Raw genomic sequence first — 21,202 nt, forward strand, 5'->3', positions numbered from 1 at the left:
GGAAGAAGAGGTCCTAGCGAATGACCTCCTAGATACCCAGACCTATGTCTTCTTGATTTTTTTCTCTGGGGCCACCTAAAATATGTTGTTTTTAAGACGCAACGAGACTCAATAGACCAACTGAAGAAAAGAATAATCCAAGAATGCCAAGCTAGTTCCAGAGTTTGAAAATAGACTCTATTATTGTCTTGAAAAGAATGGAAGTCATTTTGAATTGTTCTCAAATTGATAATAGAAAACAACTAAAGAGTTGGGGTGGCTGGAGGTGACGGGATAAGTGAAAACAAGTTAGCTATTACATCATTTTGTTTCCCTCTATTATGGAAGTTGTTCTTGGCGATTTCTTATAATTTATTTAGTTGCTCAGATATAGCCATTGTAAGTTTTCAAATTGTCATCCTGTATATAATGACATCCAAAGTATATTTCAATTATTTCTCAGAACTCGATTACCAGCTGTTTTGCTCCTACCTATATACACATTAATTGACAGCTAACATCGAAGTCTAAATTCGCAAAAATAATGACCTGTGTAATTTTCAAATTCCAAAAAGGAAAGGTCATACTATTATTGTTGTTTAATTATTACTCTAATTACCAGAAAAGTTTATGTACTGTATTTTTCCCAAATTAAGTTTTAATAACAATCCCTATATTTGAAAATAGGGCTTGGGACTCCTCGAAATGCAACTTAGAATTTAATATTGCAATTGTAGTAATAGTAAGTAATACTTCAACTTGAGCGATTGTCTTGCACACGCAATAGGCTTGGGGTTATAACGTGCCATTATTAAAATCATCCTTGAAGTATCTCGTGGTGAAATCCACCTGTTTCTGTGAATGCTAAAAACTTTTGCAACGATCAACTCTTCAATTTGAAAGGAAATTGTTCGAAAGCGCAATAGCTGATTTGTATTGCAAAATTTAGGCATTCTCCGATCACGGTTTCGATTTTTTTTGTTTTTTTCAGTTGGTATATTATGCTGACTATTGTCTCGAAGCAATGAGTTATCAAGGTTTCAGTTGAAAGTTGAAAAACAGGTCGTGATTGAGTTTGATTCGACAAAACTATGTTTTGCCACGACTTGGTGCATATGTTAAATTTGTTTTAAATTCATCTAAACTACTATCTACTAACACTACTATCCTGTATGGACTTCATGTTTGTCCATGTTGAAACTATAGAACAATTAGAGCTGTTTTGGTGTAAGTGTGAGAGATATCTGCAATGAGAAATCCAAATGCCTTATTTATGGAAAAACTTTAAATTTAATTGCTAGAAACAATTATTTGTTATGTGAAGAAAAACTTATTCTTTTATTAAGGAAGATATTGAGTAATGAATGACAATTAGATTTGAATGTACTAGACTATTGAAAGACAAATTATATTATTTATTAAATACATTTGATAAATATTTTTGTAGTTGGCGTCTTGTAGCTCATAAAACAATGTAGGGGTGGAACTTAAAAATACCAGGGAATCAATCATTCCTCAGAGCCGTAGGGGACTGTGTGGTATGGTCAGTTTGTTAGAAACTCAAGTTTCTAAATGCACAAAATTAAAAATACCACTCAACTTCGGTTTCATAAGGTGTCGTGTGGTTTCATAATCTTTCAAAATTGTTTCCATTCGTTGGAATAAGCAAACATATATTTTACACCTTGTTATCACAATAGTACTTTATCGATCTGAACGAGTCTAAATGATTAATTCCGAACCGATCAACAACAATTCCGTAACCAAAGAATCCGCATCGCGTTTCATCGTAATAGAATGTAACAATAATAATAACGGTCTGCCAGTTATTATTTATTATCCCGTCGTCGTGGACGAAATAGCGTGGGACATTTCGGACGAACAGATCAGCAATTATCCGTGCGCCATTCTATAAATCACGCGAACCAACTGGGTCACTTGAACACGGATTTTTTCGGGAGTGGCTATCGAACCGAACTCTATGTTCGTTAGTTTTTCGAAGTGATGTGCGATGCACGATATCGTTACAATGTGGTAGAGGTAGAAGTTCGGGCTCTATAAAGAGAACGACCCTGAAAGTTTTCTATTTGGTGCTCTAAATAGTCCAAATGGAAATGAATTCCATGAAATGGAAATCTGGGAGAGTATAAAGAAATTTAATTTCTTTCTTTTTATATCCGTTCTGATTGTTTTTGTGTTTCCAAGTTATCCCATGTTATGACTCAAATCAAAATACATTATTTCAACGAGAGAAGGCTGCATTTTCTGAAAAGAGAAATGAAAATTCTGTATTTTACCACTTTTTTTCTTTAACTAACGTTACTGCAGTTTCGTCCTATACGAACATTATATATATTATATTATTATTACATCATATATAAGTTGTATAAGGTTGAAAATGTCCGTATAGGACGAAACTGCAGTAACGTTAGTTACAAATGAATGTGGTAAAAAACATATAAATTTTAATTTCTCTTTTCATTATTATTTCCTACCACCTAGTAACGGCTACATCCATCAATTTACTGCATTTTATGTTTTTCCAACATAAAATAGTATCGAATATCGAATGGCTTCATATTAAAATCAAGGAAGATGCTTTGAATCCGAAGGGACTCGAGTAATAACCGCCGGTTTGGTTCAATAGTTACTCCCGTTGATCCTTTAGTCTAAACTGGTGATTTCTGAAACGGAATAAGTCCGTCCGTGATTCGCCCAAGGTTTGGTTTTATTGTCTTAATGAGCATTTCGTGATTGATTCGGACAAGAGATACAGTTTCAGATGCGGAAATGTTCAAGGTTTTTCACAAGATAAGTGTTGCTCCTTCTTTCTGTGGGGCACATGAATGAAGTGGACGAAAAAGTTCATTGCTGACAAATGTGCTTTCCCAAATAGGAATTACCCGTTATACCAGAGTAAGAATTAAAGTGGACTGTATACAATTAGTAAAAATAATTTATGTTATACAATGCATACTTATGGCAATACTCAACGAGCATTCAAATGGTGAATATTGAAAGAAGTAGATACTGAAATATTAATTTTCACTTTGAAAGAAGAATTACACAAAAACAACTCTGCTGATGATGATTTTATAATGATTTTTATCATGAAAGAAAGTAGGACTTTCTCATTGAGGCTGAACATCTGGCAAGTCAAATAGTAAGTAATCAATTATATAATAATAATAATTGTAATATGAAATATTGTACCATAAGTACTTTAACTCGAAAAAAAATGTTTGACATTGCACTGACTGAAGAAAATAAAGCATTGTCTTATAGGATTGTGAAAGCCTGCTAAAAACTGTAGATTTCTGGATTTCCTTAGATCCTGTTTCTGCGTTTATTTGATAGCTGAATAATTTGTGAATTTTTGTGAGGCGTCATTTAAAGGGTTCTGTCATGATTAACTTTTTCAAATGAGAAAAATAAAAAATTGATTGCTTCCATAATTCAATTATTAAAAAATTAATTGAATGTAATTGACCACAAAACCGATAGTGACGCCTCTAACTGGGTTGTTTTCAGCCATTTTTCCGTTTCTAGATCATTGCGTCTTGAAATTGGCCTGCCTTCTGCCCTAAGTTGAATGCCATTTTGTTCATCTCGAATGTATTTCGAAAATAATCTCAATAACCTCCGTCATTTGTAGAAACCATTCTAAAAACAAGTAGCTGTGTTTCTCGCCTGTCCTTGACATTCCCGAATTCCGAGCATACGAATTCTCTACATCGAATTAATTATTTATGGTTTTGGTTTTGTTGATTCCTGCTATTCCTGGAATTTCTGAAACAAGCCTAAAACGTGTGCTTGAGTCTCGCGAGCACATCGGCACACGTGATGCGCGTGTAGAGAGGACGACGCCCGCGTTGTGAGTGGCGTCTAGACTCTCGTCCGTGGATCGACGCTTCCATTGATCCGGCGCCGCGAAGCGCCTACTCGGTATGCGACGGGATGTCTTTATTCCAGGCCGGAGTGGTTAGGTTAGGTCTAGAGTGAGTGGGTCTATTCGACCCTCCACCGCAACCCGCAAGGCTTTATTGTGGTTCACACCAATTCACACTCGACCAAATGGACCCAGCTTCTTAAGGAAGCCGATTAGTTTTTATGGTGAGTGGTATCTGAGGTCAGATGGTAAGAGTACGGCTCTGCCGGAATTTAAAAACCTAATTCGGTCCCCAGCGAGGCAGGCGCAAAGTATGTAGACATCGTAGTTCATCCCTACTGTAGTCCAACAACTGTTTGGTATCAAGATTCGAAGGGTGAATAAACGCCTTGTAGTGAGCCAATCCTGGATGATTCTGCCCGAAGTTCATCCATCTTTGTTTGGCAAAGCCAAAAGTGATGCCAATGACAGGTTCTGGTCCGATGAAGCTGTTTGCAGCACCCTCCTTTTGCAAGGGAGTCAGCAGTCTCATTGCATTTCAGGCCAGTATGGCCAGGAATCCAGACCAGAGGCAATCTGTTAAGCCGGAGTGGTTACTCGAATTGGTGTAGAATCAAGAGCCATCAACAAATTAAATTTTATCTCGAATACCATTTTTCCAACTTTTGCTACTTTGCGCCATACTATGAGTAAAGTGTCCAGAGATAGATTGAAATATATGAATGCAATATTATAAACAAACTATAAACAATATAATGAAAGAATTCACAATACATTCATGAAATGATTTATAACCACACAAACTCAACAAAGGATCTTAGCACAGATAAAACATACCAATTCAAAAATATAATATAATAATAATCTTAGCCGCACAGATGCAAACGGCTGTCATTCTTGGCTCACTGCGCTTGCTCAGGGCACATGTGGTCATTAGTTGATAATGCTGGCGCGCCCTCCCGAATGTATCGGGGCTTAGGGGGATAGGGCTTGACCAACGCACACTACGGTGAAAAAAAAAATAACGAGACACCGGTGTTGCCCTACGCTCCGGGGGATATTCAATCCGTTATGGGGAACGACAAATATCGTCAGAAAAGAGCAGGAAAAACGGAGATTTTCTCTTCGAACTCCGCAGACTCTATCCAGATCACTCTGTCAAGATGGTTGTTCTGATTATTAGAGTCTTTGGTATAATGATGCCCTCTCTACTCTCGAATCTTAAAATCATACCGGCTTGCCGCACTAAGGTAGAAATCTTAGCCGGACAGATGCAGAAGGCTATCATTCTTGGCTCACTACGCTTGCTCGGGACACATGATTCTCGGACCCAATGATCACTTACCCCACGGTGTGGGGAGTGGTCGTTGGTTGATAATGCTGGCGCGTCCTCCCGAATGTATCGGGGCTTCGAGAACAGAACAATGTAGTAAGAAGATAAAGGTAAATAAATGAGTACTCGATTAGTACTTGTTTCGTGAAAATACAGTGCAATAAAACTAATAAAGTAAAAAATAAACATACTGACTGACATTACGGAAATATGAAAAAATCCACTGAGTATTGTCAATCAATCAAGATAAAAGATGGAAATGACCACAAAGTAAAACAGTAAAAAAATAAAAATGAGCAATATTTTTTCAATAATAAACATAAAATAAAAAGAAATAATTGAAAAACTAAAAATAGAATAACAAAATTAAAAAAACAAAAAGATTTCAAACCAATTTCACGACATTTCGATTGTTGGTATCAACAATCGGCTTCGGTATTCTTATTCATTTTGTCTTGATTATTTTATTTTAGTCTAGATGTTTTGGCCATTATAATAGCCCTCAGGATAATAGTTAAGATGATAGCTCCTTGAGTTTGATTTTTATTTTGATTTCCATTATACGGAGCTAACAAATTGTCAGACTGTACGCGTACGATGTAACTATTACGCATCGAAGGAATAGATTTTTTCATTATTGACAGGTTTTATAAACATTTCATGTTCAAAGCTAATATCTTTTTTTTACACGGTCGCACAATTCTTGTTCGGAACAACTTTAGCGTGCAAGTAAGGATGAGCTTACTAAAATAATAATGAAATGTAATCAGGAGGTGACTTGCCAATTCTGTTCGGTGAGCCCTTGTCCGCGCGCGGCCTTGAGATTGACCAGTCATGAGATTCGTATTTGCATATCATGTAAAAATACTCGGATGATACAGTCATCAGCAAGTAACTGACGAAATATTTCCATGGCCATATTGTTATCTAAAAAGTATTCTGGTTTATTATGTACAAACTGTCGAAAACATAAACAAGTCCTCAGAGTCCCCATAAGAATATTACCCATGTACCGTTTTTATTCTCTGTTTTTACATATTTTCGTCGTTTGATAAGAAAATGAATAAATGATGTTTATTGAATCAGATAACTTCATCCACTTTATACCATCTCAAATGAAAGTGAAGTAACATTTAGTTATAATGGTTTTCAAGTGATACGTTACTTTCTTCCACAAATTCAGTGAAAAATATCGTTAATGCTAAGTCAAAAATAATCAATAAGTTAATAATTACTTCTGAGTGTATAGTTTGCAGTAGCTATTTTACAGCTTTGTTCGGGTATCTTTCAAATAGTCTCCAACCACTCGATCATCATTCTGAATCGATTAATCGATTACTGAGGTGTTGAAACGATGTTTCTGCCGGTCACTTCATAAAGGTTTGTTCGTGTATTTTCCATGTATATTTTCCCAGTAGTCTTTGTTTCTTATTGACCTAATACCTAATCTGGTTCCGTTCCAATAATTTTAGTAATTACACTTGGTTCATGTCCCATCAAGTATATGGAGTTGATTATACAGCCTAATGAGAACTTATTCCCAGCTGGTATGTGCGTTGATTGCGTGGACAAATCTCGAAGTCTCAGCGACAACTAACTGGCAAGCTACGTGTTCTCTCGTATTTATATTACCAAAAAGGGTGATGGTGGAACTGATATAGGGGTGATATAGGGGCGAATGCTTACTCCTGATTGGCCCGCACTCTTGCTGGGTCGTTCTGATTGGTATGCACTGTTACTAGGTTGATCTTAATGGTCTATGTTGTTGACAGGTGGTACGTCGTTGTACGGGAGTTGTATTATTTCCATTTCTGCCCTTACACCTGCCCTTCTGTTAACATTGTTGTGATGCTAGAATATGTTCTGCAATTATTAATTTCCCCGATTGTATAACGCGACAGCTACGCTTGTATCCTGATATTGATGCTGCGTTGGTAGTTCCGATGTAAACCGAAGCACAGGAACAGGAATTACACAACCTTTCCAATTTCTTTGATTCATGAGTGTTCTGGGTCAATTCTAACGGTCTTTCACTGCAAGGAATTGTATAGCTGGTTTTTGGATGAATTTCATTAGTTCGGACTTCCATTGTCTAATATTATATAAAATGATTTGAAATCCCTGAAATAACTAAAAAGAAGAATTAAAAAATTAAAGAAGAGGAATAAAAATGAATAGCTGAAAAAACAATTATATTAAGCAAAAAACCTGAAATGAAAATTAGTGAAGTAAAATACAAGTAAAAATGAAACAAATTGAAAAAAATATAACAACAATAAAATTTGAAAAGTTAAGAGATTCCAAGCCAAGTTAATTCACGACGTTTCGATTGTAAGGTATCCACAATCGTCTTCGGGTGATGACTGGACCGATTCCTCCAACTTTTTTATTTTTATTGTATTTATATTTTTTTTTCAATTTGTTTCATTTTTACTTGTATTTTACTTCACTTATTTTCATTTCAGGTTTTTTTGCTTAATATAAACGTTTTTTCAGCTATTCATTTTTATTCCTCTTCTTTAATTTTTTAATTCTTCTTTTTAGTTATTTCAGGGATTTCAAATTATTTTATATAATATTAGACAATGGAAGTCCGAACTGATGAAATTCATTATGAAACATTGTCAGTCACCTTCAAACAAACGTTGGTTTTTGGATATCACGTTCATACATGATGTTGTCAATAAACACATAACGAATTGAGTAAATCTATTTGTAGAAGCAGATGTCTCTAATGTAGAGTGCAGGGTCAGTTCACAAATATCCTTTCAATAATAACTAGGAAGTTCGTTCAAGCCGAAAATAGTTCCTTCTTCAAGTAATGAGTACTACAGAAGTACTTTTACTGTACCCTTATAATCAGTGGTAATCACAATAAATGCCGTGTACGGGAAGAAAATATAGCATGCGAAACTTCAATAACGAGAAAACCATAACATTCAATCAGGAACTATTCGACGAAGCCTAGCACTTTGGGCATTCCGTTCGGCAAGGTACTGCCGCTGTTTACCCAAGCCGAGCCGATTAAAATCACCGGCGTGGAATAACATCGAGCTCTTCTTCTTCCTCTTCGTGCTAGACACGTATTGGCGATTTTCTCACACGAGGTTATTGGCGTTTTCGTGCCCTGCGGCTAGGTCAAGTCTAAGGTCACATCTTCGCGGCGAAGTCGTATCGTCATTAGAGACTCCCTGGGTCCTTCTAAGGACATGGACGCGCATATAACTCGTCGAAGAGTTGTGACTGTATACTCTGGTGAGATTATTCGATTCATCCAACGAAGAATAATAATTATTACCTTGGAAAGAAATGAACGAAACGCGTATTCTGTTTTTATGGTCACAAGTACTACTTGAAAATGCTGAAATTAGGTGAATCTTTTAAGATGATTCGCACGCAGTACTTTTGAAAAAAACCTAAACATTTTAGAAATTCCGAAATTGAAGTTGAATTAGACTTGTGACAGAACTAACAAAGAGTCGCTCCAAAGATGGACACAATGTGAAGAAGTTGAAGAGGTTGAAAAATCTTCAACCAGGTAATTTTCAACACTAGACAACTATTACGAAACTTAGGCAGAATTGAAGTGATTTCTTTGAACATTTTTTGTGGAGGACTCAATATTTTATTATTTTTTTTTGGTTTATAACCTTCCACAATCTGAAGAAATAAAATGTAAATCAATGGAGAATCTGCTGAAGTGTAGTAGAGGGCAACCTGAAAAGTTTACCCCGAAGTTACCACGTAATATAAACTACTGGAAAGTCCAATTAGTCAATAACTTGTATTCATGAATTTTGCCTACAAATTGAAAAAAAAATCAATTGAAAGAAATGAAATATATACCTACTTATCTTTCTCAAATGTATAAGTTTCGGAAAACAATCCTTTTCCATTTTCAAAATCTGTATTCATTATCAAAATCTCGTTTCGTTCACATTTTCGAAAAAAGAAATTTGTCGTCACTTCCAATTTTTATAAAGAATTTTAGTAAACCGTCATACAAACAGATTGTCCACTTTATAGGAACCTATGCGACTGTATTTTAAACGGAAATTTACGCTATTGAATTGTGTGCGGAGAGATTGGAATAATCCAACCTCACACACAAGTCAATAAAAATATTCTCGGACAGTCAAACGGCGTTGGAAGATCTTGGTTCCTACCGAGCAACGTCTAAATTGGTAGCAAAGAAGCTGGTTTTATTTGGTCGAGTGTGAATAGGTGTAAGCCACAATAAACCCTTGCGGGTTGCGTTTGAGTTTCGAATAGACCCACTCACTTTGGACCTAACCTAACCTAACCACTTCATAGTTTTCCTCAAAGACAATATAAGGATGATTAAGTTAGGTGGGACTCTTGTTTGTATTCGTGTAAAACTTCTTATTGAATTCACATGTTCTCTGAGAAAGAATGGACAGTCAAATTCCCGAGACAAAAGAACGAACGAACCAGGATTAACAGAGAATTCATGATATTCAGATAACATCTGAAATTATCTTTCAGTTTCTTCCTAGCGATTTAAAGAAATTTTCAAATCGATTAATTGAATTATGTTACTTATTAGATTCGTGTAGAAAAATATCACATGAGCATATATGAAATTTTTCCAATTTTTTTTTCAGAATTATGTAAACTACTTCCATATATCTTCAACATTGCTATCAACACACTGTTGACACCAATTCAAAAGCTATCAACCGTTTCTAATATCATTTCGAATTAGATAATTTAGAGCTCACACACTTTCAATAATACCATTTCGACAAATAACACAGATAAATGATATTAATTATGAAAAATGTATGAAACGATATTTCAAAAACGAATTAATTTATAGTCAGCCTCCAGCTGGGCTTGGAAATTGATTTCGTAGGAGCTTTAATTTATCGTAGCGCAATTTTGATACCATTACCAACATTTTCAATTAACGAATACGAAACCGCCAGAGTCGTGCTAGCGGAAGTCAATGGGGTTCTTGTATTCATTATTCAATTTTTTTCAACTGGGAATATATTTCTTCGTTCTTGACGTCATCACACCACATGAAACAAGTATACCAAATGATGGAACTGAAAATTCATCCAACAATGAGGAATTGACTAACGATTATACAGATCGATTTTTAGCTATTCCCTCTGTAGTCCAGTTATTTGGTCAAAAAAAGGGGGGTTACCTAGGAAGTTTTCCGGGAGTTTTGAAAATTGGTTATTTTATGAATTTCGGTATGCTCTTTTCGAATTTCTACTTTGCTACCTCGTATCTCGGCCCCTTGCGTCGCCAACATCATATGCAGGAAAAACCGCTGTGAAGATTCCTGCAGTAACATTTATTGGATATAATCCAACGCCCTTCGTGGTATTAGCCAGGGGAATAGAATAAATTGTTCTTTTAGTTAATTTGATTTACAGTCAGTCTTCAAGAATGCCCACTGAATATATATGAAAATAAAGTTAAAGTTTTCATCACTGTTTCTACATGCCCATAAATTTCCGGTGTGTGAATATATATTTAGTATCAGAATTGCACCCGTGCATAGCTGGGGCGGTTCGCTTGTGGCAATAAGGAATAGACACAACGCATGTTGGTATCTGTACCACAACTCATATTTTCGATTTTGCAGCTAAAGTCAATTATTTCCTCTGATTTTTTACTATTTGCTAGATTAACATAATCTCGACAACTATTAAATATAATATGGGAACAAAGCAGACAACCTTTTTGTGCTGTTTAATAGCTGTTATGATCTGATTCAACCTTGTTTCACAAATATGTAGTTCTCGATGTTTCTTTTCGGAAAAATATCATCAGAGTTCAAGTAATACAATTCCCTTTCAAAGATGTCTCACAAAAGTGAAGAACTCGAAAACATGGATATGAATAGATATGAAAAGTCCCATGCAGTTTTTGTAAGAGGATTCGAATTTTGGTCTCAACTTTTTTGAAACATTTCTGTTGGGAATTGTATGATTTGACTGAGAGAAACTTGCGTTTTAATACATGCCTGAACTTGTATGATAGAAGATACAAAAAATGCTGAAATAAACAATTATTCATATTTGAAAAAAGTTGATGGTGGAATCAAATTAACGAAACGTTGCGTTGAGAATTGGTTCATACCAAATCATGAAACCTTGAAACAGTTTATGAAGTTACTCTGTCTTATTTTCATGTTATTTGAAATGGAGCCAATAAACAAAATCTGTCAATTTTAGTTTTTTATGAATATCTCAAAAAGGTCACAAGTTGTACGAAAGGTACACTTCAAGCACGTTCAATAAATCATTCAATTTTTTTGCTGATGTTATTTTGATGTGACATACTCACATATAGCTGTTAGATGCATATTTATCAAATGGAAGGTGATTTAAACACGCAGGAAGTAATTATACCCAATTAGATAAATCGGTATCATTTTTTTTGAATTCGAGTGGTGAAAAAAAATTAATTTCGTATTTATACGACATAAACGGTCTTTCCCATGGACCTTGAGGAATTCCAAATTTTTAATTGTGATATCGGTATGTAAATGTATAGCGTAATCGACAATAAAAGGGTAATTTTCTTGAACGATGCAGGAAGTTCCGAAACGACATTCTTCCTTATTTTCCTTCTTTTTATAGCTGTCAAGATATTATTATTGAAATGATTAAATTCTAAATTTACGTTGACATCCATTATTAATGGTGTATGCGTACGGAATATTCCCCTTCAATGTCACCAGCGAGTTTAACGCAAAGCTAATTACTTGTCAGTTGATCTTGAATTCATTATAAATCTTCAACATATAAATCGTCTACAATGTATTTATATTCACATAAACAATAGAAAATAGTATTCCGATGATATTTGATCTCATTAATTACATTAGTTTATACGGTTTAAATATTAGGTTGTATCAAAAGTTGTGTCCGTTTCTATAAGTATACTTTGAAGTATCTCAGCATGAAAATTGTGTGCTGGAGATTCGATAAAATAGACGAAGGCCTTTTTTAAGTGAGAAGTGTTTTATTTTCAGTTTTCGATTGAAGTTGAAGAATATGATTAGGCGTTATAGTTTTTATTCAAGAACCCACTAGACGTAGCAGGATTATTTAATCCTTTAACAGACAATGAAAGTATGTTCATAGTCAGTATTTCGCGAATATTTTGTGTGCATACACCGAATAACGACAATCGTTAAAATGTATATGTACACGAATATATCATCCTGTTTTCCATCCGCCATCTCCAATAAAACCTTCATCGTTTTCTCGAAAACGATAACAAACATTGAGTCATTTCTTGAGACGCGCACACAAACCGAATAGTTAATATTAGACCTCGAAGAGAAAACATCATCAAAGGATGTTTCAGTTGGGAACTGCGATGAATATGTAACAAATGTCAAAGAGATCGCTAATATTATACCGAAAGGCAAATAATGTACTCGAATCGAGATTATAATTCAACGCTGGAATTCAAATTCCTCGGAGTGTTTATTGGTTGTTCAACTGTGGTGGTGCAATTGAACGGTTAATGGCTGTGGAGTGGAGGTATGTGAGCGTTTTGTAGAAGTTAAAGGCATGATAGTTTGTTAAAAACCTGAAAAATTGTCGCCGGAATGACTGATTCTGAGGGTCATGTTATGGTACTTTTCTGTTGCTTGGGAACTGTCTGATTTATCTACTTCTTTCAAGTTGTTGGAAAATACCTAGCCTCATGCGCTTATTGCAATTTATCCCACCTTTTCGTGAAACCAATTCCAATATTATGTTCCCCGTAGTCAACAGAGAAAAAAGATGTGTGAGAGCTATTTTCCAGGTCTTTTGGCCGTAGTTTGCAGGTTTCAACACCGGTTTTATATTCTTATTAGTTTCTCTTCATTGCATTTTCGGGCTTTGTTTGTGTACCCCTCGAAACAGGTAGCCAGACCTTATTGATGTTCATTGCCTTTTCTTCTCTATTAAAAATATCCTTGTGTTTTTGAATTTCTATTGCCTCCCTATATACTCTTGGATAGTAATTTTGAGTTTCATCGTGTATTACTTTATCTTCAAATGCTTTCTTTGTTTTTCGGCAACAGCTGATTTTTCGATTTTTCTGAGTCGACAATTTCTCTTGTGTTCAGAGAGACAAGTACCTACACTTCTTTTCATGGTTCCTATGTTGACAAACCCGCTGCTACACGGAATCCGGTATACTCCGGGTGTTGCTAAAGGTTATCTGGTGTCCTTGGCTGATCTTTGACTTGGCTTATCGTTTTTATTGAACCAAAACAGTCGTTAATTCAAACTTTCAAAATCTTTCGAATCGACATTCTTTTGGGTTTTGCTTCTTTGAATGTACGTAGTATCATCAGGAGTTTTTTTGATAAATTCTAAAGATAATAATTATTATTCAACCATTTGGTTATTGTAACCAAAGAAGCACTAGTCACTGTCTTGAGGATTCACCAGACAGCCTGCCCGAATCAGAGCAATCCATCTTTCTAGCAAATATGAACATGAAGATTCTGGATGTAATGCTAGTTGGGCGAAGCTTGAAATGGTTATAAACAGTCACCAATCAGACAGACGTACCAATTATAGCTGGGTTGCAGACCTAGTATGGTGTTCATACCACCAATTCCAATATTTTTGTTCCCTGTAGTAATTTGTTCAGGTCTTTGTTGCATGTTTGGAATGTTTGTCTCTGTTTCATAGACTTCAATTGCATATGTATGTTCTTTTGGATTACTTTTAGTCTAGTGGTTCTCAATTGCATAAGACCTTCATTAAACAGGCAAGTTTTGTGCAAGGATGCTCCAAATGGATAGTTGCCATTGAGTAGACCTGTTGTTTGAATTTTCTCTCTGACTTCGGTCTCTGTATAAGGGTTCCATCAATATTCTTTGTGATTCTTTTATCTCACTTCCTAATATAGTTTCGTAACAATAATTTAATACGCCTTCAATTGATTTGGTCCAATATAAAGCTGATGATCCTGCAATATCTGAATGTTCTGGTACCAAATACGAGTATAAATAAATCTATTCTTGTCTGTCAGCTCTTTTGATTTTTCAAGACAATTCTAGACACTTTCGGGTTCATCAGTACCCCGAGTATTGGAGGAGTCCAAATTTAATTTTTATTGATCGATCTGCTATCTGCGTTTTTTTTACTTATTATTTTCGATCATTTATTCAAGTTTTGCTTTTCCAATCCAATTTTTTCATTTTGTTGGATCAGGAAACATGATTATTGATTAAAGTTCAAGAATTGAGAAATGGTAGGTATATTAACACAGTTTTTAAATTGACCAAAATGAGCTGATGTATCTGTATCTGTAGAGTAGGGAGGGTGAGTGTAGGCCCACCATACTCAGGCCATTGTACCCATTGTACATCCTCCCGAGGAGTTGTCCTTCTAGGTCATCGTCCATCCTGTAGCGGAAAATTGTTATATATACAGCTTTAACAGTTAAACATATATTGTAAAATAACAGATGAGGAAAAATTGTAAAATTAATTTAGGTTGGTTTACCTGTATGGGATATCTATATAGTATACATAGGGTTAGCTTCGCGTTAGTTTCTAGTTTTAATCTTCCTATTTGAAGATGATCACTTGGTGATCGAAACACGTATCGAGGTGTTAAAAATAAGGATTTGGTGTTGGGAAAAAAATCCAGTAATATGGATGTACCTTGGTTAGTTGTTAGATCAATTGCATGCAATTTGACATTTGTGTTTTCCTTCAGTTAGAATTTATGGATTGATTGTTGAGGTAAATACATGTACCTTGAAAAAATTTCACCAATAATAATTTTTGAAATGAAGGATTGACACTGAAATCATATACAAGGTGCCGGCGCTTAAATTATCTATGAGATTACTTATTTCCTGTTACTAAAATCTCCTTAATGACCTTGCACCCCGTCTGACCTATTAATATAACGCCATTTCCAGAAACTAACATTTTATCAAACTCGATCTCCTTTACTCACTATGCAAAGACTGTCAATCGGCGATGCCGATATCAGTGACCATTTCTCGTTGGAGGTTACCGACCCATAGAAAAGATAAAGGACCTTATACAAATGACGCCTGAATATAGTAGATGTCGAGATTGCGGAGCTCGGCTTCTTGAATTGATTAAACCGTTTGCGAGGATTTATTTTCTACATGTTAATGCCTCGACGTACCCGCTTTGTTCGAGGAAGTCAACCGTGAAGTGTTTGTACCTTCGAGGAAGGTTGTAAATCGAAATTTCACTAGGAGCAACATAAGAAGAAATTTTTTTTGACGGATCCGTTACGAGGCAACATCTGCTACGCCAAAAACAAGACAATCGTACTCTATTGAGTTGCTGTACATTGATATAGTGCAGATGTAACAAGTTTCACCCTTCTTGACTTTTAATATACGGAACTGGAATAAAAAAAACAACTCGCCGCGAAGAGAACATTAAAAACTTGTTTTTTTTTCAAGATACCCCGTTTGCAAAATCTTTCAATTTTCTATCTACTGGTTTATTTTGGAAATCAGACCAGCCGTTCTAGTTATATTTCTTCCCAAGAAGTCGATCCGAAGAGCTAACAGCTAAATAGAAGACTAATTCACCGGGCCTGACTAGTTAATACCCTATAAAACCTCCCACATAAAAATAATGATTAGATTTCGTATGAATGTCTTACCTCTCACTCAGAGTATGACATTCGTATCTAGTCAAAGAAATAATATTGCATGGACAGAGAAGCAAAAGATGATGTTCAAAAAATGTCGGGTCCACTGAGAACGCATCTGTTTGCATTTTCTGAGGAATTGTCAATGCTGTGGCTTGGGTTGGAATTTATAAAATGAGTTATTTCTACGTTACCTTGCATTAGTGTCGTGTTTTTCTAAATTATTTTCTTGTTGTTGTTATCATTTAATTAAGATGGCATTGTGAAGAGCTTTTCGTGATGTTTCTGATAATAAAATGGACAATGTTGAAGGCTCAGCCACAGTAGAATGATACAACCAGTAGTCTCTTTTACCACGTGATCCGCCTGAGTTGCCGGGACCTTCAACCGCTCTTAGGATGATATTCTCATCCAACGCATTCAGTGCTGTAGTATCGAAGGATTCGACGGTACCACGGGCATTGAATTAATTATAATGAACGGTCGGAAATTGATGTTAATAATGATCATAGTTATCGATGCCGATGATACTAAATTGGAAGAAAAACCAACTCACACATTTTATGTTCCGAGATCACCCGCAGACTCAAGGTGAAGAAGACTGCTCCCTCACCTATTCACGGAGAGAGCAGAGTGTGCTACTCCCCCACCAACAAAGCGTTGGCTTTTTCCGACTCGATGGAACGTCAGTTCCAAATTAACGTCGACGACATCGATGATATCGATCGCGTTATGCTGTTGGAAGATCGGGTTCACCGCATCCCCAGGGAAGATAACGACGATAACATCCGCCCAGCTTCTGTGAAAGAGCTGAGGGGTTATATCAAGGCCACATAGCCAAGAAAGCTCCGGGGGTCGATTCAATAACCAATAAGTTGTTGAAGAGGCTCCCAGACAACTGCGTCGAAAACTTTTTTTAATATAATAGACAGTTTGTTGGCCCTCGGATACTTCCCCAGAAGGTGGAAGCACGCGATCGTCGTCATGCTTCTGAAACAGGGTCAGAACCCGCTGTTCCCACAGAACTATCGCCCTATCAGTCTGCTTTCGTCGACGGCTAAGTTGCCTGAAAGAGTCGTTCTGCAAAGGTTCAACGAAGGAGTTGAGGACCGAAATGTTCTGCCTAACGAACAATTCAGATTCAGGAGAGACCACTCCACCGAGTTACAGGCTAAATAACTACCGTTAAGTTCGCGTTGTCCTATTAGACATCTCGAAGGCCTTCGACCGAGTATTGCACGAAGGACAAACTAGACGCGTTCGACCTGCCTCGGGGACTGATTAGGGGGATTGGTCTTTCCTGAAAGAAAAAACATTTTAGGTTAGAGTAAAGGACTCTCTGTATCTGACAACAGAAAGATCCTCGCTGGAGTGCCAAAGGGAGCTGTGCTCTCTTCCGCGTTATACTCGCTCTACACCAGCGACCTCCCGAGGTCCGAGCGTATGAAGGTGTCTCTTTACGCCGATGACACGACTCTCCTCTCATCTTCCAGATGAACCCAGAAAACCATGGCGATAACCATAGGAAGAACGATATCTTCTCCGGCTGGAAAAGTGAGGGTCTTTGAAAGGGAGATCAACTGGCAAGCGCGGGTAAAGTATCTCGGCCTTCTAGTAGACTGTAGGCTCACCTGGAACCCGCATAGTATATCCGTTGAAACAAAGATCGAGGGCCGGATAGCCAGTCTGTACCCTCTGATCAATAGAAGATCTAAAATGAGCCTAAAAAAAACAAAATTACCATCTGCAACACGATGTTCAAGCCTGTCATCATGTATGCTTCAGGCGTCTGGGGACAAGTGGCTTCGTCTAATATCTCCATTCTGGAGAAATTGCAGAATTAGTTGATGCGGATGATTGTGAATGCTCCGTGATTCGTGCGGAACGAAGCCATCCTCAGAGATTTGCAACTGCCTTCCAGTCAGCAGTCCATTCAGTCGAGGAATCAGCGAATTTTTGATTGCGCAGAAACTCAAGATAATCCTTTAGTTAGGGAAGCTATAGATCATACTGTTGAGGATCCCTCCCGATATAGAAGTCCCCGACACTCTGTCGAATGAGGCCTCCATGTCTCCCAGATGAACAATTCCTTCATCCATCTCACCCCAGCCAGGTAGGGGTACACCACGAAGGGCGGCCCTGATGTCCGAGGATATTCATGTCGCCATCCCACTATCAGTTATGACCCGTTTGTCCCTCTGACAACCGCCAGTTGAAAGGGTAAGTGAGCCAGGCTCCAACCTGAACAAAATCAAGATGGCTGTCAATGTTTCGAGAATCTATTTCTAAATATTCATTATCTTTTCCTTGCATTCAGTTAACTCAAAACAGGTTTCTGCAAAATTCAGCCGTGAGATCGATAGAACTGTCATCCCACATAAAACTTTAAAGAAATCATGGCACTTTCACAACAGTGAGATGCGAAAAACTCTGAACGTGGACCTCGCCATGATTCGATTATCTCGATTTTTACTTACTTGTCGATAATCATTTCTCAAAAAAACTGTGCAAGAATTCCTCCTGCACGGGTTATTAAAGATAATTCTACCGTATATAGATGATTTAATAAATAATAATCATCTTAATTAAGTTAAACAAACACAGCTGATAGAAGTCACGACATATGTGAATTCCGATGGATTGGAAGGCATGACATTTTATGACAGGAACTTGTTTTTCATTGATGAAGTAAAAGAACAAATGACTAATAAATTAAAAAAATATTCGAAAGGCCCCATTGAACCGGCACAATACAATTAGAACCACTCGTAATGATTGACAATTAAACAGGTATGCGTAGAGACGGTTATTCTGTTGGTTTGTTTTTGTTCTTCGTTTTCGTTATTAGCTAATAACACTTAATTAGTCTTTGTTTGAAGCGGGAATGCATCAGTTTGAGCTAATGATGGGAATGTATGTAGAGAAAAATAAAGTATACTCGGAAAATTTAAAAAAAACCCGGATGTTTGACATAATAGATGGCAGTAACAATAAAAGGAACCCACCTTATCAGAAACGAATGTTTCAAGAAGTATTTGGAAATAGAGAAATATGTGACATAATTTGAATTTATTTGCATAACAAACTGTTTATCCCTCCTTCTTTGTCCACATATGGTTCAATTGACAATTATTTCAATGATTTCTAAGAGCTCTGTAGGTATAAACTATAAGTTGTTTCATGCGAAATTTAGCACTTTGAAGTTGAGCAAAACAGAGCTGGATACTCGCAGAAGAATCTTCAGACGAAAGTCGTGGTATTAGCTAGGAGAGTAGTTGTTTTCTGATAGGCGTCAGTTCATTCAACCTACTTTGTAGGTATATCGAGACTGGCTTGAACGTTTAAAGTTCATTTCTTTAGATTTGTTTATTGCCAGTCTTCAAGCATAGATTAATAAGTAATATGCAGTTTTGAGAACTACCTGTATGTTCAATTTTTAAGAAAATGCGATCATCAAAATATAAGATTTTAGAATTTTTCCTAACTTTAAAAATGTTCAAGGAAAGTACAAAACAATTGAGTTTGAATGAAATACTCAATTAGGATAATGTACACGTTACATGCTTGGATATGTTCAAATAATTCATTTATGTTTTATAGATGGATATTTGCAATTCCTCATATCTCATTCATGTCGCCTGATATCGCAATAAATGTTCATCAACCCAATAATGCCCAACCCACTATACGATTTTAAAAGGGCCATTCAAACAAAAACATAATTGTGGTATATATACTCTCCATCAAAACGTTCATTAAACATTACACATATAACTATCAGTATCAACGTCAAGATAATTACAATACGCTTACGAAAAAAAAAAACAATAAAAAACGCGAAAAAATCCAGCGGTCATCCTAAACTATATCGTAACTTGAATTATATCTAACTAGGTAGTTCTATAAAACAGTGATTCGCTTAACGGTATCATAGCGCTTTTACAGACACATTATATTTAATCATAACAATTACCTTGTCACCCGGCAGAATCTTTGCAACAAAACAAAAGCGATTTCGCTGTAAGCGCATTTGTGAATATTTCCTTGAAATAATGCCATTACGACGTACGTTGAATACTCAGTAAGGTATTTATCAAACAGCCATTCAGCAGATTGTCGGACGGTGTTCCGCAAGGACGTATCGTGGGCCTCTTGAAGGTCGGTTTGATGATTCTTCCTGAATAAAAGTTTTCTGCTCTTCTTTCAAATTTTGAATATGTGCAATAGTTTTTGAGATATTTGCAACAAACATCTCTTGTTTTTTTCACTTATGACTTTTGAACTATTGGGGACTAGACAAATATTGACAAATATTGACAATATTGACACTGAGAGGTTGGATCGGATTTTCAAAACTATCGATGTGTTCACTTCAACAAATGTTTGGTAACTCGATAAAAGACTGAAGGCTCTAGGATTTATGAAATGAGATGTTGAAGGCTGCAACAAAATTATGTTGATTAGACATTAAAACCCTTTCCTTTTACATTGAATTTGATTTGACATTTGTGAAAATTATTCTAGTTGTTGACGTTTTCTCTTCAAAATTCCAATAAAAATTTCACTTCTATCATTTTAGTTTTTTTCTCGGTTGTTATATGTATGCACCAAACATCGAAACAATCTTATGTACCCTGGACAATTATATAATTATATGAATTGGGATTTCTCAAAATTGTACAGAAATTTGGCAACGTTTCTATTCGATTTTATTTCTCCTTCATACTATTTTATTTCAAGAATAGTGATTATGGCGAATTAATAGAAGATCGGGAGTGTATAGACAGAAAAGGAAATGAGCCTATCTATTGAAATCGAAATCTACTTGAGACATGGTATATTCTGATTACTATTTTTTCAATTATTTTTCAAGGGCTTTTTATTATTTAAACTGTCTCGAACGATTCGTCTGGTCTGCCCAATACGTGTGTTCGGTTTAAAAATATATAATTTCGAATCAAATGCGTCGAAAAGCAATTTAAATTCATATAGTCTCTAAATGCCTTATGTGAGGTTACTTAACACCTGATTCAGTCCGAAGCGATGGTAGTTATGTGGGATAATTTCACTTTCTAAGCCTCATTTTATTAGTAAAACAGCACCTTTAATAACAAGTTAATGCAGACAAGTATATATTCGAAATCGGCATTAAAAATACATTCTCACTTTTAATATTCTCTAATGCTATGGAATTATCGTCTGCGAACGGATATTTGTACGTAGAATGCTTTCAATTATATTCTTAATGATAATCCATGTTCCTGCATTCTTACCTTGGAGAATATTTGTGTGAGAATCAACCGGTTTGAAATTCGTTTTCAATAAATAGAAACAAGTACATTCAAAACTGTAAAAACT

At 36.0% G+C, this 21,202-nt stretch overlaps 1 protein-coding gene across 6 annotated transcripts in view; it reads left to right on the forward strand.

Annotated features, from left to right (window-relative positions):
• Positions 1-21,202, forward strand: part of LOC111502532 (Death-associated protein kinase related) — a 361,534-nt gene that overhangs the window by 283,377 nt on the left and 56,955 nt on the right. The window contains exon 1 of one of the 6 annotated variants that reach the window (XM_074175626.1): positions 12,705-12,736. The exons of the other annotated variants lie outside the window; for them this stretch is intronic. Within the exon in view, the coding sequence (XP_074031727.1) occupies positions 12,720-12,736 (17 nt within the window). The 5' untranslated portion in view covers positions 12,705-12,719. Of the gene's footprint in view, positions 1-12,704; positions 12,737-21,202 lie in introns of those variants that run through there. 6 annotated transcript variants of the gene reach the window in all.

This window comes from Leptinotarsa decemlineata, unplaced genomic scaffold (assembly GCF_025532065.1).
Source record: "Leptinotarsa decemlineata unplaced genomic scaffold, Ldec_3_MD MMD2_tig00001064_RagTag_RagTag, whole genome shotgun sequence".
NCBI classification, from domain to species: domain Eukaryota; kingdom Metazoa; phylum Arthropoda; class Insecta; order Coleoptera; family Chrysomelidae; genus Leptinotarsa; species Leptinotarsa decemlineata.